The following is a 27,432-nucleotide window of genomic DNA, read 5'->3' on the forward strand; positions in this document are numbered from 1 at the left end:
GATGGATGGCTGTCCTTTGATGAACATCTGGCGGCCGTCTCCAGGAGGGCCTTTTACCAAGTTCGCTTGGTCTGCCAGTTGCGTCCCTTCCTTGACCAGGATGCCTTATGCACAGTCACTCACGCTCTGGTTACGTCTCGGTTGGATTATTGCAATGCTCTCTACATGGGGCTGCCCTTGAGGTGCACCCAGAGGCTGCAGTTAGTCCAGAATGCGGCTGCGCGAGTAGTAACGGGAGCCCCTCGTGGCTCCCATGTAACATTGCTGCTCCGCAGTCTGCACTGGCTTCCTGTGGTCTTTCGGGTGCGCTTCAAGATTTTGGTTACCACCTTTAAAGCGCTCCATGGCTTAGGACCCGGGTACTTACGAGACCGCCTGCTGTTACCTTATGCCTCCCACCGACCGGTACGCTCTCACAGAGAAGGTCTTCTCAGGGTGCCATCCACCAAACAATGTCGGCTGGCGGTCCCCAGGAGTAGGGCCTTCTCTGTGGGAGCAGCGACGCTCTGGAATGAACTTCCCCCTGGCCCACACCAAGTGCCTGATCTTCGGACCTTTCGCCGTGAGCTAAAAACATACTTATTTATTCAAGCTGGACTGGCATAATGGTTTTTTAATATTTTAATTGGGTTTTATTGTTGTGGGGTTTTAAATTTTTTAAAATTTAAAATTTAAATTTTTAAACATTGGCCTTTTTGTAATATGTTTTATTTTAAATTTTGATTTTAATTGTATATATATTGTGTTTTATTTAGGCTGTACACCGCCCTGAGTCCTTCGGGAGAAGGGCGGTATAAAAATTTGATAAATAAATAAATAAATAAATAAAATAAATAAATGTAGGATTGATCCGTGTCAGTGGTGGGTTTCTACTGGTTCACCCCGGTTCAGGTGAACTGGTAGTGGCGGCGGCAGGAGGCTCCGCCCACCCACCAGGACGTCATTACGGATGCTCTGCGCATGCACAGAAGTTTCTGCACGTGCACAGAAGCACCGCATGCGAGCGCTTACAGTTGCGAACTGGTAGCGAAGGTAAGTGAAACCCACTACTGATCCGTGTGTAATTTTTATTCCAAGAAGCAAAAAAGTTTCCTCATAAACATATGTTTTCAAACTTTCCTGATTCATGGTACTCTTAGTGCCTTAGTAATGTTTTCACAATGTCAAGTGCCACTGTGACTCCCTCAAAAATTTAAAATTCCCCACAGTGTCCCTGTGACTTTGCTACAGGGCACAATTTAGGAACCACAGCTTTTAAATGATTATTGTATACATTTGTTTATGTGCTTTTCTTGAAAATAACAAAAGACAGTGATTTCCACAAAAGATTTCCTATTTTCGTTCTGAAGAACCAATTTAAAGTTGCTGAAACAGCAAATATCTTTTTAATAGCCATTGATGTCATGGCTACTTTGTAATTGATAAAACAACTCTAATTCTCTGTTCAAAAAGTAAACAGCTTAGGACAGAGAACAGCTAAGTGGCCTCAGAGTTGGACCTTTAATCTGATTCAAACTGATTCAATCCAGTATGTTGACGCCTTTAATCCCTAAGACTGAGTACTAATTACAGAATGTGAACAGATGTGTAAAGGTTTTAATCAAATCAGACTTTTTAGAAAGCTTGAATTTGAATGCTGGATTGTTAAGGCACCTAATGTTTGTGGTACAATTCTGTGGAACCTTTAGATGTTGTAAATTCATACCTTTCTCTCTATGTTGCTTCATTCTCTATATTCAAAAAAGTGCAAATACTGAAGAATAATTTTATTTCAAATAATGAACCACAATTTTGGCAACATGGGACTACAAGTTGAATATCCATGGAAGTATACACATGTGAAGTACATGGGAATGGGAGATTTTAGGCAAATCCTTTATTGATTGATTGATTGTATGGCATATCATACATGGACTAGCAATACATCTTAACATTTCATCTAGATTAGTGGAACACAATAAAATATAAATATTAGAAAGATCTAGAATAGAATAGAATAGAATAGAATAGAATAGAATAGAATAGAATAGAATAGAATAGAATAGAATAGAATTTTTTATTGGCCAAGTGTGATTGGACACACAAGTGCATATGCTCTCAGTGTACATAAAAGAAAAGATACCTTCACCAAGGTACAACAATTACAACACTTAATGATAGCCATAGGGTACAAATTTAACACTTGATACAACACTTAATCTATGTTCAAATGCCAATGTCTAGGCCATCTAACCATTGAAGCGCAGCATCGTTTATATTTTTAAAAAATCAGATACTGGACCGGTATATGCCCTCAGCTTATAGCTGATTACAGTGTGATTTACACTTTGATGTGGGACTCTGCAGTCATACTGAGGGGAGGGTACTATGCCCCATTTATACAGAGAGTCCTGGCAGATGCCATGTGAGGTGCAAATCCTATTCAGGATTGTCCATTGCTGAAGTGGTAGTTCAAAGCCGTGCACCTTTTTTGTGGGATCATGTATGTGTTGTGGAAGTGCCAATGGGGGCTTCCTGGATTTGAATCTTCCTGTTGATAAATGAGGAAGGTCAGCATGCACTGGTAGGAGTGAGTTAACAATAAATAAATATTAGATAACTTAATATAATAAATAATAAGCTACTAGGCTGTTTTGTGGATTCAGTAAAAGCAATTGGGAGCAAGGCAGTAGCATGATAAGTGAAGATATTAATCACAAGAATGCCAAGTAGCCAAACAGCCACTGGAATTATTAGATGGTGAAGAATAGTTATTATTTGTTAAAGGATCTGTAGATAGCACCTAAGGAAACTAACCAATTTAAGATATATTATAAAAGACTATTGTCTTAGTAAAGACACCTATTGTGTAGGAAAATGTTATTTCATTTCTCTTGTCCCTTAATAGAATATCAAAATGGTATTAATCAAATCAATTAACAGATGGAACATAGCCAATCAGATCTACAATGGAGAAATGGCTTGTAAAGATGGTGAAATTTGCAGGGATGGCTAAATTAACTTTTTTTGATCAGAGAAAAACAATGTGTGCATTTATGGATGACTGGAAAACCCTTATAGACTTTTGTTTTGCATAAATGGAGAAAATGTATTTTTGATTTTTTGATGATTAGGAAAAAATTGGTAATAGAAAAAAACAGTCATATATTATAGTGTACTTATATTTGCTGAAGAGAAAATAGAAAGAAGCTTCTTTCTATTTCCTTTCTCCCTCTCTCCCTCATTCTCTGAATTAGCTTATGTTAATTCTTATGTGTTCTAGAAGACTTTTAATTACACTTATTAAAAAGCATAGCCAATTAAATGGAGGGATTCATTTGCCTATGCCAATAAAGAGGGTTTGTAAACCCACCAATCTCCAAGCTTTGTCCTTGGGCTTCCAATACCAACATTTGTCAACAAAATGAATTTTCACAGATGAAGACAAATACCCCAGGATAACATTCATGAGTGAAGGCAAATATCCCAGGATAATGTTGTATGATCCTGGTGACCGACTCAGATTGGATCCTGCAAAATAAATTTTCTTCAGTATATTTTGGTCACTAGTTTAAATAAACATCTTAGGGGGAAAATTTCCAACTGCAAATGTAATAAATAATTACATAAGGCACCAGAGATCAATTGACTCCTTTACAAAAAAACAAAAAAACCAAAAAAACCATGTAGCCCCCAGTTAAATTAAATTTAAGTTTGAAAACTGACTGAATCTTGTAAGATCCCCAGATTCATCAGATCTGAATTTCCATGTAGGAATCTTGTATGATTTAAACATATAATCTCACAAAAGTCATTATGAGATTTCTGGGTAAGACTGATAATATTTTCAATGTTGTGAGATTTTGATTAATTAAAAAATATATTTATTTATTTTATTTATTTATTTTGTCACAACATCATACAAAAAGATTATATAGTATATACACATATAAACATATATAGGAAGAAGAAAAGAAAAACAATAGGACAGGAACGGTAGGCACGTTTGTGTGCTTATGCACGCCCCTTATGGTCCTCTTAGGAATGGGGTGAGGTCAATAGTAGAAAGTTTTTGGTTAAAGCTATTAGGATTATGGGAAGAGACCACAGAGTCAGGTAAAGTATTCCAAGCACTGATGATTCTGTTGCAGAAGTCATATTTTCTGCAATCTAGATTAAAGCGGTTTACATTAAGTTTAAATCTATTGGTTGCCCTTGTATTATTGCAATTAAAGCTGAAGTAGTCTTTGACAGGAAGGACATTACAATAGATGATTCTGTGAGTTAAACTTAGGTCTTGTCGAAGGCGACGGAGTTCCAAGTTTTCTAAGCCTAGGATTTCAAGTCTGGTGGGATAAGGTATTTTGTTGTTTTCAGAGGAATGGAGAACTCTTCTTGTAAAATATTTCTGGACACGTTCAATTGTATTGATGTCAGAGATGTGGTGAGGGTTCCAAACAGGTGAGCTGTATTCTAGAATTGGTCTAGCAAATGTTTTATATGCTCTGGTTAGTAGTGTGGTGTTTTTGGAAAAGAAGCTACACAAAATTAGGTTTACAACTCTTAGAGCTTTTTTTGCTATGTAGTTGCAGTGGGCTTTGGCACTTAGATCATTTGACATGAAAACTCCAAGGTCTTTAACGGGATGGGGGTCGTCTGTAAGGTAATGTCCATCTAGTATGTACTTAGTTTTAGAGTTCTTTTTTCCTATATGTAAGACTGAGCATTTGCTGGTTGAAATTTGGAGCTGCCAATTTTTAGACCAAGCGGTTAGATGGTCAAGGTCGTTTTGAGTGATAGAAGTGTTCTAGTATTGCTGATTCAGTGAGTTCAGGAAATGTACATCTGCTAAATTTATATTCAAATGTGAGCTGACCAACTTTCTTTCATATCCATGACTTTAGAGAATAGAATAGAATAGAATAGAATAGAATAGAATAGAATAGAATAGAATAGAATAGAATAGAATAGAATTTTATTGGCCAAGTGTGATTGGACACACAAGGAATTTTTCTTGGTGCATATGCTCTCAGTGTACATAAAAGAAAATATACCTTCATCAAAGTACAACACTTACAACACTTAATGATGGTCATAGGGTACAAATTTAACACTTAATGATACAACACTTAATGATAGTCATAGGCTACAAATAAGCAATCAGGAAACAATCGGTATCAATATAAATCATAAGGATTACCAGCAACAAAGTTACAGTCATACAGTCATAAGTGGAAGGAGATGGGTGATGGGAACAATGAGAAGATTAATAGTAGTGCAGATTTAGTAAATAGTTTGACAGTGTTGAGGGAATTATTTGTTTAGCAGAGTGATGGCGTTCGGAAAAAAAATGTTCTTGTGTCTAGTTGTTCTGGTGTACATTGCTCTATAGCGTCATTTTGAGGGTAGGAGTTGAAACAGTTTATGTGAGGGATGTGAGGGATCTGTAAATATTTTCATGGCCCTTTTCTTGATTCGTGCAGTATACAGGTCCTCAATGGAAGGCAGGTTGGTAGCAATTATTTTTTCTGCAGTTCTAATTATCTAATTATCCTCTGAAGTCTGTGTCTTTCTTGTTGGGTTGCAGAACTAAACTAGACAGTTATAGAGGTGCAAATGACAGACTCAATAATGCCTCTGTAGAACTGGATCAGCAACTCCTACAGGGAGCACTGCAATATTTATATCTTTAACTCATGAAACATGACAAGTGGGTTGACGGAGAGAATGAAATTAGCACGCTGGTGTCAATTTAATATAAAGTGCATTAGTAAATTTAATGAGGAGAGACAAAAATGACAGTCACAAATGTTTTAAATTGGCTACAGTGATACATGGCCTCTGTCATTTTTGGATATTTACCTCCGCATGATTTTATTTTTATATGATCGAACAGACTTTGACTCAGGAGGTAGATTCATCTAGCATGCTGATTTGGCTATTGAATTAAAGTAATTTTTAGTTTCTACTTCTAGTTCTGGGTGTATAAATAAGTTAAATGAGCTGGTTTTGCATGCTACAGTAAGCTCTAGATAGACTAATTAAGATTAGAATGTTATGGGAATGTTAACAGTTGTGTCTTTGACAGAACTGTTTAAACTTATGTGAAATCAGCCATTATATTTAATAAAGGCTCATAGATTTTAGGAGTTTTATTCATATATTTGCTATTCATTTAAACCAAATTTAGAGAGACTCCTTTAATCACAATTTGCAATCCTGGGCAGATTAAGGCAATTAAAATAAAGCAGGAGCCCCTCCCCCCAAAAAACCCTCAATAGTACAAAAAATATCATTTTCAGAAGTCCTAATTAGGGAACCAGTAAAACCTATTACAACGCTGTATAAAACTACTTCAGCCTTCAATTTTAAGGCTTTACAAAAGCACAGCAAGGTTGGGTCTATAGGAGCGTATGGTGGAAGCATGTTTCAGAGGGTAGGATCAGACATAGATGACATTGCCTTACTGATGGGACCAAGGGTGAGCTTTCTTACTGGATGGGCAGAAATAGCTAGAGAAAGACACAACCAGAGGTATCCAGATTCTAAACCATAAAGATATTTATGTTTATCACCAGCAACTTAGATGGCGCCCAAAAGCCAAATGGCAACAAGTATAACTTACAAATTATGGTTATTACATGAGTCAACTAAAAAAGACCAGTGATAAGTCATGTCGTTGTATTCTAAACCAGCTGTAGCTTTCAAGTAGTCTTTTAGTGCAGTCCCTTGTAGTGTAGTTAATGGAAAGGTAGGGGACTAAATTATGAATGTCCTCACCTAGTGACCACAAAGGAGGGCTTTGGCCTCCATCTGTCTGCCCCACCATAAGCTGTTAGACCTGATCATGAAGGAGGAAAGAGAAATTCTCACTCCCAGTACCCAAGACAGTCCATGATTAGTGATATCACAACCTACTGAGAAATCTAGCAGGATTAGGAATGTTGCAACACTCCATCCCTGTCATTCGCAAGTGAGATCAATGCTGCCTCAGAATTATACCCAGGCTGGAAAAGGCCCAGGGGTTATTAAAGATGTTTAGGAGATGGTAAAGACCGTTACATGCATGTAATCTGTTGGTTTTTCTGCACTTGGTTCCTGTTAATGATATATCAAGAATGCAATATTTAGACGCAAAGGTAGAAGCCATGGGGAGTGAAGGAGAAGACTTTTATTTGTCTCAAGTGGCATCAGTTCTTGGAAATTTACATTTACTAGGGATCAATTGCAATTAACATACCCCAAGCAGCACATAAAATCTTGAAGAGAGAAGAAAAACTCAGTATTTTTGGACAAAGGTGAAGTTTATATATCTGAAAAATGGCTCACTTTATTTCCCAGATGATTCAATCTCAGATGAGGAAACTTCTTATCTCAGTCTCTGAGGATGACTGTTTTTCTTTCCCCAGAAGTCCTGGTGAGCCCTGGGTATTCAGGTAGCACAGCCCTCTGATAACTGTCTTTTGTGATCTAGTGGCTGCTTCTAACCATGAGCCAGGAAAAAACCAATTTATTGCCAATTCAAATGCAGAAATTATAATGATAAGACTACAAAGAAGAAGAAAAAAAAATGTGTTTCACTTGTCTTTTTGTGGCTCTTAAAGTTTATATTCAACAATACTTATTATAGGTAGTCCTTGACATGATCATAAATGAGACTTCACTTATAATCAGAAGTCATGCTGGTCATTAATAGCACTTAGCAATAGCACTGATATACCACTTCACAGTGCTTTACAGCCCTCTCTAAGCGGTTTACAGAGTCAGCATATGGCCCCGAACAATTTGGGTCCTCATTTTACTGACCTTGGAACAATGGAAGGCTGAGTCAACCTTGAGCCTAGTGAGATTTGAACTGCCAAATTGCAGGGAGTCAGCACTCAGCAGAAGTAGCCTACAGTACTGCATTCCAACCACTGTGCCACCACAGCTCATGGAGGTCATGAGCAGGTCATCATGTCATCAAACTCAGTTTTACAATCTTTTTTCAACAGTCATTAAGTGAACTTGGTGGTTATATAGCAAATGCTGTGTTTGTTAAGTGAATTCTGCAGTTGTTAAATGAACCCATTGTTCGCTATGGATGTTTTTTGCCAGAAACTAGAAGTAAATGTTGGTTACAGGCAAAAAATGTAAATAGCAATAGCACTTATATACTGCTTCACAGTGCTTTACAGTCCTCTCTGACCTGATTACAGAGTCAGCATATTGCCCCCAACAATCTGGGTCTTCATTTTACCATCTTTGGAAGGATAGAAGGATGAGTCAACCTTGAGCCATGGTGAGATTTCAACTGCCAAATTGCAAGCAGTTGGTAATCAGCAGAATTAGCTGCAGTACTGCATTCTAACCACTGCGCCACCACAGCTCTTGGTCATCTGATTGCGGGATGCTGCAATTGGCCATAAATGTGGGCTGGTTGCCAAGTATCCCAAATGCAGTCACATGACCATTAGAAGGGGGCCAGCTGTTGGAACTTTGAATTCAAATCATAAGTACCTTTTGTGGAGGTCTGCCATAACTTAAATGATTGTTAAGTGACCAGTCATACATTGATGCCTATCTGAAACCCTGATGCCAGGGACCTCTGAATCAATGAGCTACTTCCTAACTTGAAATGATAACAATATTCTTTTTACAGTATTAGAAATATAACAATCCATTCAATTAAACAATGTCATTATTTCAAGGAGAGATCATAGATGTGTAAACTAGTTCAATATGTACCTTCAAACATGGTTGGTTAAATTCAGATTTTATTTTCATATCAATTACTTGTAATACATATAAGTTCACTACAAAAATATTTATAGTAAACTATTCACTGTATCTTCCTGTATGACAGGGAGATGATGGAGGTGAGAAGGAATAATAATATTAATAATAAACCAGAAAGATTTACACAAGTACCCAGTGATGTCAAAATGACTCTTCATCTCCTGGATGGGCGGTTGTCTTTCGAAGACCATTTGACAACCATCTCCAGGAGGGCTTTCTATCAGGTTCGCCTGATCCGCCGGTTGCGTCCCTTCCTGGACCGGGATGCCCTATGCATGGTCACTCATGCTCTCGTTACTTCTCGCCTGGACTATTGCAATGCTCTCTACATGGGGCTTCCCTTGAAGAGCACCCGGAGACTCCAGTTAGTCCAGAATGCAGCTGCACGGGTTATTGAGGGAGTGGTTCGGAGCTCCCATGTAACACCTATCCTGCGCAGACTGCACTGGCTGCCTGTTGTCTTCCGGGTGCGCTTCAAGGTGTTAGTTACTACCTTTAAAGCGCTTCATGGCTTAGGACCGGGATACCTACGGGACCGTCTACTGCCAACATCTATCTCCCAACGACCGGTGCGCTCTCACAGAGAGAGGCTCCTCAGGGTGCCGTCAGCCAAGCAATGTCGACTGGCGGCCCCCAGGGGGAGGGCCTTCTCTGTGGGGGCTCCTACCCTATGGAACGAGCTTCCCCCTGGACTTCGACAACTACCTGACCTTGGGACCTTCCGCCGCGAACTTAAAACCTACTTATTTCGTCTTGCTGGACTCGCTTAAATTTTAAAATTATCAAATTGATTTTATGGTTTTTAAATTTTTTTGTAAATTTTATAGGGAAATATTTTATCTAAAGTAGCCATATTGAATAGGTTTTTTAAGGGTTGTTTTTAGCTTTGTATGTGTTGTTTTTTCCTGTATTTTATCCTGGCTGTACACCGCCTTGAGTCCTTCGGGAGAAGGGCGGTCTATAAATTAAAATATTCTATTCTATTCTATTCTATCTGACCTGAAGTTCCAGAAAATGAAACTTCACCTCAGAATGAAAATCCGGTGTGCATGGCAGTTAGCTCCAATTTGGACTGAGAAATTTTGTCATTTATTCTGTTTTACCATGTTTATCTGTTTCTACCACTGAAGGAGTAAGTCCCATTATGTTCTCCCATTGACCTGAATATCCTTTACTTCTGTCTTGGCCTATCAGTTCTAAGTCCTTGGCCTGCCAAGCTCTATCTTTTAGGTCTCATTCTATCTGTCAGGATCTGAGAGCTATAGAATATCTGATGGCTCTGTTGCGAACTTGTGGCATTCTAAATCAGGGGTCTCCAACCTTGGCAACTTTAAGCCTGGTGGACTTCAACTCCCAGCAAAGCTGGCTGGGGGATTCTGGGAGTTGAAGTCCACCAGGCTTAAAGTTGCCAAGGTTGGAGACCCCTGCTCTAAATAACTTTCCTCATGTGTTTTCTTAATCTACTATCTCCACTTGCATCTTGCTCCAGAATTGCCATTAACATATTTTCCTAGCTCAGCTCAGCATCAAATTGACTGCAACCAAAATGTTCAATGAAACAATGAAGGAAGCTTTAGCATTGATTAAACTGCTGGCAGTTTGTGTCTCTTTGCTGGTTTTTAATTACTCTTTTGGATCTCTTCCAGCTCTTCTTTATGCAACTATTTTTGGAAACGTCACTACAATTTTCCAACAAATGTACGCCAACACCAATCGCTACCATGAGATGTTGAACAATGTGAGGGATTTCTTAAAGTTATACCAAGTCCCCAAAGGCCTTAGTGAACGTGTCATGGATTATATTGTCTCCACATGGTCAATGTCTAAAGGGATCGATACAGAGAAGGTACGAATGTGTGAGTGAAACTCCAGGGGTAGAACATTTGAACATTAGATAATCTACTAAACACAAAGGGAATGGTGTAAACGTGCAATTTTCATTTCAATTCTTGAAATTGTTTTATTATGATGAATGCATGACTCAAAAACAAGGGGCTGAAATATAAAAATAGAGTTTAGAAGAAATACAAGACATTTGAAATAGCACTGAATTCTTATGGTGTTGCTGCTCATCGGTGATGCAATTCAAGGATGGTTTGAGTGAGTCATACAGACAGACGAGATTCATGAAGCAAAGTGGCAGAGAGTGACACCCCTACAGTACATACTGGGATCAGCCACCTTGCCTTGTTTTAACCACTTCAGGTATCTTCTGCATATTTGCCTCAAAGTGAAAATGTAGACAAGAACGAGTAGCCCTGCATCAACATTCAAGAGCTGCGGTGGCGCAGTGGTTAGAATGCAGTACTGCAGTCTACTTCTGCTGACTGCCGGCTGACTGCAATTTGGCAATTCGAATCTTACCAGGCTCAAGGTTGACTCAGTCTTCCATCCTTCCGAGGCTGGTAAAATGAGGACCCAGATTGTTGGGGCCAATATGCTGACTCTGTAAACTGCTTAAAGAGGGCTGGGAAGCACTGTAAAGCGGTATATAAGTCTAAGTGCTATTGCTTTTCACAAACCCAAACATTTCACCTTTAGCACTTTGCTTTTATCCTGAAGCTGATTCTGCCATCCCATGGATGCTTTGTACAAACTTGCTCTGGATTTTCATCTTTGATTCCCAAGTTCTTCCATCAGGAAATTGATTCACACTACCGGTATGAGGTACTCAATACCATCAATCCAATACAGTTTCAGACTATAATTTTCTTTCAAACTTTTCCTGGGTACATGGAGAGATGAAGTATGGGATGAATGGGACCAAAATACATATTTCTTTAGCCTTTTCCATAACTTCTGTGTTATATAATTCTTTTGCATAGCTCTTCCTTCAAGCATTCTATCTCAGTTATGGACAATAGATATGTGATGCTTCCGGCTGTTCCTTCATGGTTGTTTTTTTTTGTAAATTCAAAAAAATGCATATAGTGTATGCATATAGTGTGGCATTTCCATTCATTCACTATGCCTTCCCAAAGTCATTGCATGAAGCAAATATAATTGCATGCTTATTCTTTCTCCATAGCTGCATAGGAAAAGTAATGCAATGCAATATTTAGCCAGAATTTATTTAGGTGAGCCATGAAAACAAGTCCTGCTACCTTTGCAGCCAATCTCTATTTCAAAAGTAAGCTCATTCTTTATAGTGAAATTCATTACATTACAGTATTATCCAATGCTGCTTCAGATAATACATTTCAGCAGCACATTGCTCAGTTATTAGAAATTTAATTCTATTCTTTACAATTCAAATAATAAAAGGATCAGGGAACAATCACGTGCCCTCAATAGAAAAAAAATCTATATTCAAACTTTTTGCAATAGGGTTTATGGTGACAGAAAAATGATAATCAGAAATGTGAGAGTTTAAAAATAACTGTTGCCCAATAAAAGGTAGATCTTCTTAAAATAGTTTACATGTATGTATCCATAAGGAAAGAAATCAAACTTTATGAAGAAATGATTATACCTTTAGGGTTACACTAAATCAGAAGTGAGCAAACTGTTCTGAATCAAGTGCTACATTCAAGTTTTGTTTAAAACACCAACCGTTACACTCCGAAAAATGAAATAGGCAATGAGATACTGGGCTCAGTCTTTTTACCCTGTAAAAGAGAAAACACAAAAGTGTTTTGTACAAGACCTCTAGTATTGCTTTTTAGTTTGATAAATAAATAAATACAGAGTAACTATTTAATAGGGAGTCTATTTAATATGGCTTGATTGTCTTTGTTCCGTTTTAGTACAATATATCTTGTGAATCATACAATAGATTATTTTCCACATCTTTGATTCTGTCATGGAAAATGGAGTACTATACAAAAGAGTAACAAACAGCTTTCTAATAACTTTTTGCAAATAATAGCACCAATGTATTGTGTGTGTAATTGTGTGCGTGTATATATATGCAAAAGAGAAAGAGTGATTTGGATTTTGGTATGAATACATGGGGTGGTAAATTAATATTTCTCTATTGTTTCCCAATTTAACTCAAGCTTACTTAGAATTTATATCTCATTACTAACCATACTTAGTCATGAGGTACAAGATCTGGAAAATTTATTATTTTACAATGAACTGTTTAGTTAGCTGCTGTAATCAAAGCAATTTGACAAGCTTTCTTAGATAAGTCATAATGGTTTCAACTACAATTCCTGGATTTTTTTTACTGGATTCTCCAATTACCAGAAATGAAATTATTGTTTTATGGCAGTTCAGCTAAATCAGTAGAAATACATTCCAGAGTTCCTATCTTGGGAATCTTTACTTAAAAGAAAAAACAAAGATCACAGACAATGTTTGAATAGATCTTCATACTGTTGATGATGATCCCTTAGGTCTTGGACAAAAATCACAGAGACTGAGTCTAGCTTATAGTTTTTGGGCCATCTGAGGAAGCTCCTTATATAATTGGTGACCATAATTGTTGGTCATTTTTTGTAGTAGCTATAGAGAACACTTTTATCGATACTTGAACAATTTTGCAGTTCTTTGTTCAATAAATTTACTGAAATGAAATTATTTTATATCTGAACTTCTCAGAGGTTTGCATTTGAGCTTTCTGCCTCATCTTTTTACTTAAGTTATTAAATATGATTTTCTACTATTAGATGCTTGAGGTTTATTTGCTCTGCATTGTTTTATAAAATGAAAAAAAAAGTGTGTGTGTGTGTATATATATACATGTAATGTCTATATTTGTGGAAAATATGGAAAACTATTTTGAAAAATTGGTTGCAATAAATATGTATATTCTATATTAGGTAAGCACGTATTAAATAGCTTCAGGCTGATAAAAATGAGTAGAATAAATTGGAGACGTGAAAAGTTAAAAACAAAGTAATGGATACATTTTTGTTATATGTCTCAAGTCTTCCCTATTTTTCATCTTGAGTTTCTCAGGGAATGTGATAGTTAACAGATGTTCATCTAGTCAAGCACTTTCGTAGATATCACATCTATTTTTTAATGATGCTGCTAATGTTTGATTCTTTTTTATTTTTTTTTAAATATTTTGATCCTATCCAGAACAACCAAAACATAGACCTAAATACTACACTGAAATAAAATCATTAAATCATCATTAAATAAAACCTTAAGAAGGCCATTCATGGGTTCATACATTTCCCATTTTGCCTCAAAATAAATCATTTTTTCTTCATTTTTACACCAAACCAGCATGGAAAGCTAGACTAAGAAATAGTAGATGGCCAAATATCATCCAATAAGCTTCATGGAAGATCCAAGACAGCAGTCAATCTGCACTTCCATTTAAATATTTATTTGGAAACCACAATTAATTTGAAAAGTTCAACTGCAAAGACATATGTTTTCAGACACCCGTGTCTTGAATGTGGTGAATTTAATTTTTTTTTTTTTATCCAACCCTATCTTAAGAACCAGTTTGGTCTAGTGGTTTAAGGCACCAGGTTTGAAGGTAGGAGGTTGTGAGTTCAAGTTCTGCCCAACTATGAAAGTCAGTTTAGTGATCTTGGGCTAGTCACTCTCTCTTGGCTTAACTCACCTTGTGGTTGTACAGAAGATAGGAGGAAGAAGGTATGTTGGATATGTTTGCTGCTTTGAGTTATTTGTAAAATAATAAAGGTTAAATAAATAAAAAATAAAATCAAAATAAATTAAAATGCATGACGCAGTCCACCAAAACCTGGTGAAGTAGCCAAACATGCTCTTCAAATAACATCTCTTAAATGGCTATAAGAATATTTACCATATTCTTAATTCAGTGAAAACACTTTCCTTGGAATGAACGTCTTAACTTTAATTGAAACACGCTTAACAGCAAGTGAAATATTAATAGGCAGCATCTCTAACTATAGAAATATAGGTCATACACAGAGAACTGAGAACTCTGCCTGCTCAGATGAGAGTAACAATTAAGGTAGCTGGTAAGAAAAAAAAATAGTCTGTATGCTTCTTGATTGCAGTTGGGTTACAGTGATGGAAAGGTCCAGAGAAAGGAATTATGGAACAGCTTACCTATAATGATTATCTAATTGGACCTCTTTTCCATAGTCCTCCCTTGATGTTTTCCATGGATGGATGGATGGAGAGGTAGGTTTCAGCAGGTTCTGACCAGTTCTGGAGAACCAGTAGTGGAAATTTTGAGTAGTTCGGAGAACCGTTAGTAAAAATTCTGACTGGCCCCGCCCACATCTATTCTCTGCCTCCCACGTCCCAGATGATCTGGAGGGAATGGAGATTTTACAGTATCCTTCCTCTGCCACGCCCACCAAGCCATGCCACACCCACCAAGCCACACCCACAGAACCAACAGTAAAAAAAATTGAAACCCACCACTGGATGGATGGAAGGACAGGAAGGAAGGAAGGAAGGAAGGAAGGAGAAAGAGAACATTAGAGCTTTCATGTGTTTTTTTTTAAAAAAGAGGAAAAGAAAAGACAGATCTATTCTTTCCTTCTGGCCAAAGTGGAAGAATGAGTTGAAATCCCAGAAAGAGGTTTGTTTTTTTTAAGGGGGCTTCATTTGCAGCTACACATGGGAGATAAGCAGCTTGACATGTGAAAAGGCCTCTTTTTTTTTTTTTTTTTTTTTTTGTAGTAGGAAATCAGTTGTCTTCCTTTTGGGATGCATGTGATAAAGGACAGTATTATTCTGTACTGTCCTCAAGAAATTATCAGTGGCCAATATTGGAACACGGGCAAGTTGACTGTGTGGATCAGCCCTTTGTTATGGGGTAAGCAGTTTACCATTTTATTTCAGTGCAGCCATAGATCTGATGGGGATGGAGTGTAGGAAAAAATAATATGAGCAACATTAGACGTGACCTTAAATCATGTCTTACTATTGTCCATTTAGCTCCACTGTAATTGGCACTGAGTATATTCCCAGGCAGAGATTAGATTCTTCCATCGTTTAACCTAAGGGATCGACAAACCTGTCCATTTTTCATGTCTCATTTACTATTTAAACATTTTGTTCAGTTCAGTTTCTTCATCAGTTTATGAATTTGATAATCAAAGATCTTCATAATATTTGTATCAATGTCCTTCTGCAGTGCTTATGTACGCATTTTTGGTCATACATTTTTGAATCTGCAGACATTGGGGAGCAATTTTCCCTCTAATGTTTTTCCCCCCGTTATTTGTTCCAAGTATGTATTTTTTTTGAACAAGTCTTCCTTCCTTCCATTGTATATTGTTTTATTTTCATAACCATTTGACTATATTTATGAAAGTGTGGATGTGTATGTCTTGCTATTCTTTTATAATTTGGAGAAAGGCAACTCTACTAAAAAATTGAAACTGTCTATAAAATCTATTAAAAATTAAATGAAATCAATATTATATCCTTTCCAAATTCTTTGGAAAGAACCCTTTCCATTGCCAAGGAAACAATTAGAAAACTATAGTATTTAGGAGTGGATTTTTCCTTAAATTACTGCAACTATAATTTCAAAAAAGAGCATGTCTCCTTATAAACACAAAATGTTTCTATTAAACTCAGCAGCTTCAGCTACTTTATGGTACTTGCATTCTGGTCCCACAAACTTATATCAATGTAAAAGATCTGTTGTTTTTTTTCCAAATGAGAAACCACAATTCTTTTAACAAGAACCAATACTTTTTAGAAGAGTTTTGTTTGCTTGCGGTCATGCCTAACCACATATCAAAAGAGAAATGGCTCTTTTAATAGCCTTGCATGTAACGCAACCAGTTTCATAAAAAGAAGTCTGCAAGACCAAAGCTTTAGAAGGATTTGTGTAATCTTAATTATGCAGTTTGTTTTCTTACTAGTCACCCTTAATTGATTTCTTAGAATTTTCTTAGCCACCTTGATCAATCAAAGAAAATAATATTTTGAACATTTTAAGCATTTCCTTTAATGGATGAAGACAAATATATGTGTCCCAGGATAATATTGCAGGATCCTATCTAGTTCAGTCACCGGGACCAGAGTTTTAAGTCTTCCCAGCTTTCAGATTCGTGCTGGAACCCATTCCTCAGAGAACTTCTCTCTACCAGAATGTGTGTTTCCTTTAATGGTCTAAGCTATCTAAACATTAGAAGATTAATAATCTTTAGTCAATACTCTACAAGTAGCATTGTATTGAAATAATAAATCCATTATGTACAGTATGTTTAGAATACTACTACTACTACTACTACTACTACTACTACTACTACTACTACTAAACATTTAAGAGAGCTGAGGTGGCGCAGTGGTTAGAATGCAGTACTGCAGGCTACTTCAGCTGACTGTTAGCTGCAGTTCAGCAGTTCAAATCTTACTGGCTCAAGGTTGACTCAGCCTTCAATCCTTCCCAGGTGGGTAAAATGAGGACCCAGATTGTTGGGGGCAATATGTTGACTCTGTAAACTGCTTAGAGAGGGCTGTAAAAGCACCATGAAGTGGTATATAAGTCTAAGTGCTATTGCTGTTGCTAACAGACTTTTGTCAGCTACATCCCACCCTAACTACAGCATCTCTTTATGTTGGTTGTCATCACTGTCCATGCTTCCCCTTCACTTTTTATTGTCCCTGCTCTCTGTAGGGTGTTTTTCAGCTATTCCAGCCACTTATCTTGAACTGCCTGGCTGAGTTTAGAAAATGCTGAAGGAAAGAGAAAACAATATTGGATTCATTTCCTGTGGGATAGGAAGCTTGCTTTCTCAATCTCAAGAGGAACATAGATGAAGAAGTAAAGAAGTGATTCCCTCCCCACCCCCGATTGTTCCTAGTTTTTCCTACCACATATTTATAAGATCTACTTCTGCATCATCAAACAAACAGAACAGAAGAAAATATGAATTGACATCTGTCTATCTCTGTCTCTGTCTATCTGAGAGCCAGCACGGGATAGTAGATAAGGTCCTGGAGTATGAGTGAAGAGATGGGAGACAGGATCTATCTTTCTCTTAGGCACAGAAAATATTTGGGTGGATGTCTCTTAGCTTTAGGTTGGGAAGAAAAAAAAAATCTGTCCCTAACAATACACTCTGGAGACTTTTATCCTGCAGTTGATTGATTCATGATAATGATCATCATCATCGTCATTCTCAGAAGAAGAACAACACTTACAGTTACCATAATTTAAACAGAAATACAGGATGCCTCAGTATGTATCTATTTAAATCACAGTAATTTAGTAATTTGGGAACTGCAACTAGTTACTCTGCATGCCTGTTCATTCAGCTATCCAGGTGTTGCAAGGCTTCTGATCTTTCTCCATTTAGGTGTGCCCTATTTAAAACTGGTTTAATCAAAAACAGAATATTTTTAAACAGAGATTTTCATTTAACAACTCTTTGAATAGGGGATTGTCCTCTGTAACAATAAAAAGATATTATTACTAAATTACAGGTAGTCTTCGACTTGTAACAATTTGATTAAGTGACTGGTGCTGAAAAAACTCCAGTCTTTGCACTTTTGAATGGTCCGTCCACTTATGACTATTGTACCAACACCACCAAAGTCACATAATTGCAATTTGGGTGCTTGGCAACTGATTCACATTTATGGTTGCAATGTCCTGTGGTCAAATTTGTGACCTTTTTTGCAAGTTGTCAACAACAAAAAGTGGCCATTCAGAAGAATGGGTTCACACTTACAACCATGGTGTTCACTTAATAACTGCAGTGATTCACTTAATAACCATCATAAATATCATTGTAAAAACTGACCTGCCTCAATTTATGACTATAATGACTTATAATGGACACTCCAATCCCAATCTTCATAAGTCGAGAACCACACACACAAACACATACACACACACACACACACACAGGCACATGGTCGTTGAACAGTAGAATGTCTATGATTCAAGTTGTGTACTGCACTTCTTTATCTGAACTGTTTCAATCATACAGAGATACACGAATGTAACTGGGAATTGTTGATTTTAACGTAAGTATATTGCACAGTTAAAATTGATACAGTGATGAAATAGTCAAAGAAAGAGCAATAGAAAATTAATACCAGAATTCAATATTCATATGCCTTCAGCATATACATATCTCAGAATTTTGTAGTGCTATCCTAAACAGGAGAAGACTCATTGGAGAAGAGCCTAATGCTGGGAACAATTGAGGGCAAAAGAAGAAGGGGACGGCAGAGAATGAGGTGGCTGGTCGGAGTCACTGAAGCAGTTAGTGTGAGCCTAAATGTACTCTGGGGATGACAGAGGATAGGAAGGCCTGGAGGAACATTGTTCATGGGATCGTGATGGGTCGGACACGACTTCGCAAGTAACAACAATAAATCCTAAATAGAATGAATAAAAAGGATTACATCTACTCTGTGCTCTGAAAAGGACACCAAAAAATATTTGGTTTTTAACCCTACCTCCTACAGTTTCTGAACTGCCATCTGCTTCTGAAGAACAGATTTGGGGGGACATATATAAGGGAGACAAGAGGAGATAAAGGAAAAACCCATATCATGCAAACAGATACTCATTTTTGTAACATTTGGTGAGCTGCAAGCATATCTGTTAGGGAAAAATGCAGATAATAGTGAAAAAATATACAACATATAATTGAACAAGGAAGAATAATTTACAAAGATGATTAGATCAAAATGCATGCAAGATATGTATGAGAGAAATAATAAGAAAAAAATCAGGGGTTTTCTTATAGGTTTTTTTTAAAGTCACCAACTAATGTGAAAGATTGGGGAAAAAAACAAAATCTGAAAGATATAAAAGCTCAAAACTTCTCCATCTGCATTTTAGGTCTGCTTTTTTTTTATCCTTACCCCCACTAAGTGCAGAACTATGTTTATGCACCAAATTATTACACAAAAGCCTTTTTGATAGCAATTATAACTGGCCTTTGAATAGAACACATTACCTGGCTTTGAGAAGTGAACATGGCAACTTGTTTGCTTGCCTTGTGGAGGTGAAAGGGGTTCCCCTGGAGAGAAAAATTATTAGACAGAATGCTTAATACATTGGTGTGGACCATGGATAACATTTATCCAGTTTGTTTTGTAGCAATTCCAGCCTCATATAGTAATGAAACCACTGGAAAGAGAAACAGCAGTACTGGATCAATCCCAACAACACTGGAAGGCATACATTCAAAACCAACGTCAATCTTAGTTTTTTTGTGTGTGTGTGTTGATTCTTGTTTTTATTTATTTTTTATTTTATTTATTTATTTTGTCACACAGTATATATAAGCATAAGCATGAAATAACTATACAATATATATGTATAAGCATGAGTATGTAATAACTATATTAATTGGATATAATGAAAGGAAACAATAGGACAGGAACGGTCGGCACACTTGTACTCTTATGCATGCCCCTTACAGACCTCTTACGAATGGGGTGAGGTCAATAGTAGACAGTTTTTGGTTGAAGCTTTGGGGATTTTGGGAAGAGACCACAGAGTCAGGTAGTGTATTCCAAGTATTAACAAACTCTGTCACCGAAGTCATATTTTCTGCAATCAAGATTGGAGCAGTTAACATTAAGCTTAAATCTATTATGTGCTCGTGTATTGTTGCAATTGAAGCTGAAATAGTCTTTGACAGGAAGGTCATTGTAGTAGACGATTCTATTAGTTAAACTCAGGTCCTGTCGAAGGCAGCGGAGTTCTAAATTTTCTAAACCCAGGATTTCAAGTCTGGTGGCATAAGGTATTTTGTTATATTCAGAGGAGTGGAGAACTCTTCTTGTAAAATATTTCTGGACACGTTCAATTGTATTGATGTCAGAAATGTGGTATGGATTCCAGACAGTCGAGCTGTATTCAAGAATTGGTCTAGCAAATGTTTTATATGCTCTGGTTAGTAGTGTTGTGTTTTTGGAGAAGAAGCTACACAAGATTAGGTTTACAACTCTTAAAGCCTTTTTTGCGATGTAGTTGCAGTGGGCTTTGGCACTTAGATCATTTGATATGAAAACTCCAAGGTTCCTGTACTCTGTCTTGCTGTGTATCTCCCATACTGACTGGGAATTGAAGCAAAATTTGCTGAGATTAATTTGAAACACATACCTGTTTGTCAGTGGTGGATTGGAAAGAAAACTGAAAATTAAGCAGGAAAAGGCTGTTTACGAACTTTAAAGAGGACTGACAATTCCTTTTTAGTTTCCATGCAGTTCAGATGGTTGAAATGTGAGTGGGAGGAAGAGGAAGGAATATTAGCTGGCCTTGTGATTTGGAGGACTGCTGTAAGCAAATGTTGAATGTAGAGATTAAAACCATTTTTGTCTGGGTCCAAGTGGCAGCAATTTCACTGCAATTTAATCAAAGGCAGGAAGGAAATCTGCAGGCTGTTACTCCAAATTGTTACTGCTCTTACTTTAAACATATTACCAAATGAGATGATTATACAGACATCAGAAAGGGCCAAAAAAAGTGCCTCTGCTCTTCAGCAACATACAAAATTAGAGATCTTTTTGCCATTTTTAAAGATGCAACTTCTATCCATCCTCAAGTCTAATCCATTGTTTGTTTGTTTTTTAAAAAACATAATTTAAAATCTGAATGAAATTTGGATAGATTGGAACTCTGTCCCCAAAATGGGCAGAGTGAACTCTACTGTTGTCTTGTGATACCTAACTGACCAGCCAAACTCTCATTATTAGAACTTCTGTTTGAAGACATTCTTTATTTGAAGGGCTATCTAGTCCAAATTCATTTTCAAACTTATATACCTAGAATAGAAAGCAGAGCCTTTTAAATTGTCTGTCAAGAGTTAGAACAGCAGTCATTTCATTGACACGAACAAAGCCTGCTCTATTGTAATAATGTGCATTATATTTCAAATCAAGCCGTAATTTGAATTTATAGATTAATTCAAATGTGCATTCTAATGGAAATCTTTGCCACTGTTGTTTTCTTTTCATAAAACGCAAATGACAATTTTGGAAATGACTTTTTGGAGGCTGAAAAAAATCATCCTTCCTTCATTCTGCTTCTTAGTCTTCTTTTCCTCTGCTTGTTCTGTCTCCCTACTGTATTGAAAGAGACAGTTATAGCATTCCCGTACTTTACCCACAACAAGAGCTCTAGAAAGCTGAGAGGTGATGATCTGCCCAGGGCTTTTTCATGGTGAGGTTGGACTAAAATGAATCTTCCAAGATTTTAGCCACTACAGCACACTATTCTTCTAGCCTACCTGGGTCTTCCTTGCTATCTAACAACTCTATTGCCAGCTTTTTGTGAAGAGCAGGGAAAAAAAGCATGGATCCATGTCAGACATCTATTCCTATCCCACATCATAGAACAGTGAAATCAAAATCTAAATTTTTCAGAGAAAAATTCAGTGGAAAATGGAATTGTTCACTGAAGTCAAAACTAAGCAAGACTCCATTCATAACATCTTAAAGTCTACTATAGCCACAGAGAGTGGCTTCCAGCAGGCCAGTTCAAATGCAAGAATTGACAATGGAGAAGGTTGAATCCTGAAGAAAAATGTATAAATATGGTATATTGGGAAAATTATGTTAGCATTAGGGTGCAAATGGTCATTATGTATTAAAATATGCAGAAATGTAATAGAATTAACAGTTTCAAAATGATAAAACATACAAATTGGAAATAGACAGGTCTGTCCATGTGTATACTTGGTAGCTGATGACCAGCACAATCCCAAAACCCCAGGTTTTCTGCTCCAGCAGAAATTTGATGTGACATAAAACCAGGCTAATTCTTACACTGTCCTATAAATTCCTTTAGCTATAATAGGGAAAGAACCCAAATTCCCTTCCTTGCCTTTTGAAAATTTACTTGCATAGACTATATAATAAAACTAGTTCTCTAGCTGAGATTTCATTTCCATTTTAAAGATGAAAAAAAAATCAAATCCATATCCTGTGAAGAGATCACTGTTCTACAGTTGTTGAGAGAGAACTGTTTCTCCTTCTCCCTTTCGGCTTACAGTATATTCAGTTGGATGTGGCTTGACTAGAACCTTTTGGAAAAGAGCTTCCATTAATTATTGAGTTCCTCCTGATGGATTAGCTGGCTTTTTTCCTACACAGTGTTCTCTCACCTTTCTCTCACTGCTGGAGAACATGATAAAAGTGTCACTATTGTGTCTGCAAAAAGCAATACTGTTTGAAATGATACCTATCCACCTGAGAAGTCTTTATTTCTCTTTCTCTGACATGATTGTAAGAGCTATTTAGGGTACAGATTTCTTTTTGTAATATTTCGTGATATAATCCTAAAAACATTCACTTGAATTTAAAGTTAATATACCAGACTTAGTGGGAACTACCACAAGTAAGTATATGTAGAATTAACTCAAGAGTCTCCCCCAAAGTAATTAATTTGTTGTTTTAATTATGAAATGTAAGAGTAAAGAATTTCCTCCAAAACACATTTATTTTGGCAATGAATCAGTTATGTCCCTAGTGAAGGTTTTCAAAAGTTTCTGCTCTGGATTGTTTGTACCAGACTTTGATTATTTATTTTAAGATCAAACGCAGGCACATTCCTCTATTTCTGTGATCTATGGATAGAGATAATTCAGTAGTCGTCAAAGTATTAATTTTAAGATTCAACCTATCACAGTCCACATTCACCACTCTGCCAATGAAATTCTAAAGGAAATAAGACATGAAGTTTTATTTGAACCATGATGAAGTTCTTCACTGAAGTAGCTAAGTTTGCTTAAAGAAAAATTAATTCATTAGTCTACAATTCCTCATTCTTCTTTAAAAGTAAGTAGAGTAGGGGATTATTCTAGGTCAGAGGTCTGCAAACTTGGCTCTTTTAAGACTTGTAGACTTCAATTCCCAGAGGAAAGCTGGCTGAGGAACTCTAGGAGTTGAAGTCCACAAGTCTTAAAAGAGCCAAGTTTGCAGACCCCTGTTCTAGGTCATTCTCTTAATTGACATGGAATGCTGGAAACCCAGATTTTCCCCAGAACTCCTTGCAGTGCACTGACATTGTGTGGTTCCTTCTGAGGTAAGAAGCCATAGATTTTTCAAAAGAGAATATATATTTTTTAAAAATATTACTATAGCCCTATATTTTGGGTTTATATTAAAGGCTAGTTTAGGCATTAGGTTTTCAGGACTACTTATCATAGGAGTGTTCTAGAGAGTCCCCACTCTTGCCAATTTCACTCAAATGACATTGGCTTCCTTAAGTCAGGAATTAAGTATGATTATCTGCAGAAGTGAATTTTAACATTTAACACAGCATTTAGCTATGAAGTCACTATGAGCCAAGCTCAATATGATGTACCCTAACCACTTGGAGGAAGAAAAAAACATTACATCTGCAGCAGTAGTGGGTTCCTCTTACCTTCGCTACCAGTTTGGAACCGGGAGCGCGGGCATGTGCATGCTTGCTTTGCTCTTGCACTGCACTTCTGTACGTGTGCAGAGCATCTGTGATGACATTCTGGTGGGTGGGTGGAGCCTCTTGCCGCCACTACTATCAGTTCACCCGAAGCAGGTCGAACTGGTAGAAACCCACCACTGATCTGCAGACATCTGCAGAGTGATGTCAGTAAGGGACAGGTTTACAATGAAAAGCACAATAGGCAAAAGAGGATCACAGATCTAAGAATGAAGAACCCTCAAAGCAGCTTCTGGCTACTGCTGGACAATTGTTTCTTTCTGTGTCTATCCCAAATTCTAGGATCGGTATATAAATTAAGTTGTAGATTCTGTTCTATTTCTATTAATTGAAACACTGTTTTTCAGGCATTCCTTTAAGAGCCTACTCGTGCTGCTTCTGTTTTTAATCAACTCTTGGATTGTTTTGGTGCTATTAATCTGCTCTTGATTAATTGCAATTTTCTTTGAAAACACTCTTAAAAAGAAATCCATTTTACAAAAAAAAGGAAAGAAAAATAATTAAAAACAAATTGGCTTTGGAGATTTAGGGAACAGAGACTTATTTATCCCAATATTTACTATATGTGTTATATGAAAATTAGTCCTGCTGAATTCAATTAAGTGTTAAATATTTTCATTTGTTTCATTTAACACTTGGGTATGGCACCCCCAAAAACAAAGTATTCTGAGCAATTTACAACATAAAAGCAATTCAACTATAAAATAAAACAATGGGGATTTAAAATCTTGGTAGAACCTACATTATAATAAGTTTCACACTGATTATATATGAGTATATGGGGAAGAAGTGTAGTCTCTGCAAAAACATATGCACACCGATTCAAATTCTTGGTTCCAACATTTCTTTTGTAATAATTTATCTAGAAGCATTAAGAAAAATTATTATCATCTATTGTAGTCTCTCTAAATTATACATTTACAATATGGTCAGGTAATAAAGGCTTGCCTTAAAAAGATTTGACTAAGTATTTTGGAGTTCTTTAAACAATATAATGTATGAGGGTGGAGGTTCATTTTCTGAGCTTGTGGGTTGGTTTCTACACCCGAGCTACAGACATTTGCCACTATCACAAATATAATGTATTAAGATAGTTATGTATGTATGTTAACCTTCATACTGTCTGTTTAAATTGCACTCATTGTCATGTTTTTCCTCTCCCTCCAGGTCCTTTCAATATGTCCCAAGGACATGAGAGCAGATATTTGTGTGCATCTCAATCGGAAGGTTTTTAACGAACATCCAGCTTTTCGGCTAGCTAGTGATGGCTGCCTGAGAGCACTTGCAGTGGAATTCCAGACGATCCATTGTGCTCCCGGAGACCTTATCTATCACGCTGGTGAAAGCGTAGATGCCCTCTGCTTTGTTGTCTCAGGATCATTAGAAGTCATACAGGATGAGGAGGTGGTGGCCATCTTAGGTAGGATGATGAAGTGGTGGCCATCTTGTATGTCCACTATTACTCTGATGCCAGTGGGGCATTTTTGTACACTTTAATGTGATAAGGTAATTGCTTAAAATGTCAAGGCAGTACTATCGCCCAGTTTTTCTTGTTTAGCAATTTCTATTTAGAAGTGTTGTTATAGGTAAAATCCATTGATGAGTTTGTTTTTTGACAAAATTACAGACTGTAAAACTGTCTATTAATACAGACTATTAGATGGTGTTTCTCCCATTTCTCCCATTTAGCTATTGTGCTTAATCCTTATTTAATTCTTTATATAAAATAAATATTCATATCCTCCCTTTCCCCCAAAGGCTCATGAAAGTGAAATTTCTCCCTTGTTTTTTAACCACAAGAATGCTGAAAGGCCGTGATGGCGAATCTATGGCACATGTGCCGGAAGTGGCACCCAGAGACATTTCTCTGGGCATGCGAGCCATTGCCCATTGCTCTTCCGGTTCCGGCACGCCAGCCAGCTGGTCTTCGTGAGTGCAGGAGTGCCGGAAACCAGAAAGCCAGTTGGCTGGTGTGCATGTGCATGCCGGAAATAGAAGATCATCTTCCTGGGGTGCGCATGCACACAGGGCAGCTGCTGTTTCGGTTTTTGGCATGCACGCACCCGTGCACTCCCATTTCAGCACTTGGTGCCAAAAAGGTTTGCCCACACTGCTGTAAGGGCTTGGGCTGAAACATCAATTAGTCACCTAGGAACAAAAATTGATCAGTCTACTTTCCCTGCTCCACCCATCATGGGTGACATGGTAGCAGTGGGCCAATATCTAAGGAGTTGCCACAAAGAAGAGGGAGTAAGCTTATTCTCCAAAGCACCTGAAGATAGGACAAGAAGCAATGAATGAAAACTAATCAAGGAGAGACACAATCTAGAACTAAGGAGAAATAGTCAGAACAATTAATCAGTGAAACAACTTATCTCCAGAAGTTGTGAATGCTCCAACGCTGGACATTTTAAAGTAGAGATTGGACAACGATTTCTCTGAAATGGTATAGGGTTTCCTGCCTGAGCATAGGGTTGGACTAGAAGACCTCCAAGGTCCCTTCCAACTCTGTTATTCTGTTCTGTTCACTCCAAGTTTGTTTACTCTAGTAGTAAAAGTCATTTAAAAAAACACACCTTTGTGCCTTCATACATTTTGAGAGTAGATTGTGAGAGCATAATTCTTTCAAGCTACCAAATAATGAACACAAGGTTACCTAGATGCAAACATTAATTGCTGACTGTTAGGAGCTACACATAATTTTCTATTCTTGTTTATATTATGCACAATATTAAATAGAATTAAGAAAATAAATAAATAAATACGTTATTTTTCTCCTGCCCATGACTTTCTTTAATAGAGTAATTAGTTAGAACTGTAACATGCTTGGCTATTGTATGAGCTTGCTAATGCTGTGGTAATGAAGTGTGTGTAATATAATAACAACCTCCCCAAGGAAACATCACAAAGAATGCTGCTCATCCCATCAAAATCAGAGACATCATTCTAAAACTATATCCATCAGAACAGAAATAATTCATTCATAAAAACTATGAATTGTTTGCTAGGTATAATATCGATTTTCATAAGGAAAAATAAACACACCCATCTCATTTAGATTCAACAATGGGTTACATGAGATAGTCTTGGGGAGAAGCCACAAGAAGCCATATTTAAGCCGTACAGACTGTGGATGGGGAATGAAACTTTAGAGCATCACTTTCTTTAGGCCAAAGCTACATTTGATTACCTGTTTCCCAAAGTAAAGAGGCAAGAATAAATATTAAGATTGGTTTAATTCAGTTTAACTAAAAGCTTAATTAAAACTAGATGGGTCAGTTAAATACAGTCATTATGCTTAAAACCTATGTATTAAATCAGGGGTCTCCAACCTTGGCAAGTTTAAGCCTGGTGGATTTCAACTC

General features: G+C 37.1%; 1 protein-coding gene across 1 annotated transcript in view; it reads left to right on the forward strand.

Annotated features, from left to right (window-relative positions):
* The window catches only part of KCNH5 (potassium voltage-gated channel subfamily H member 5), a 249,924-nt gene that overhangs the window by 165,136 nt on the left and 57,356 nt on the right, over nt 1-27,432 (forward strand). The window contains exons 8-9 of the mRNA XM_058162920.1: nt 10,404-10,603; nt 25,235-25,487. Of these exons, the coding sequence (XP_058018903.1) occupies nt 10,404-10,603; nt 25,235-25,487 (453 nt within the window). The remainder of the gene's footprint in view (nt 1-10,403; nt 10,604-25,234; nt 25,488-27,432) is intronic.

Source organism: Ahaetulla prasina, chromosome 1 (assembly GCF_028640845.1).
Source record: "Ahaetulla prasina isolate Xishuangbanna chromosome 1, ASM2864084v1, whole genome shotgun sequence".
Lineage (NCBI taxonomy): Eukaryota > Metazoa > Chordata > Lepidosauria > Squamata > Colubridae > Ahaetulla > Ahaetulla prasina.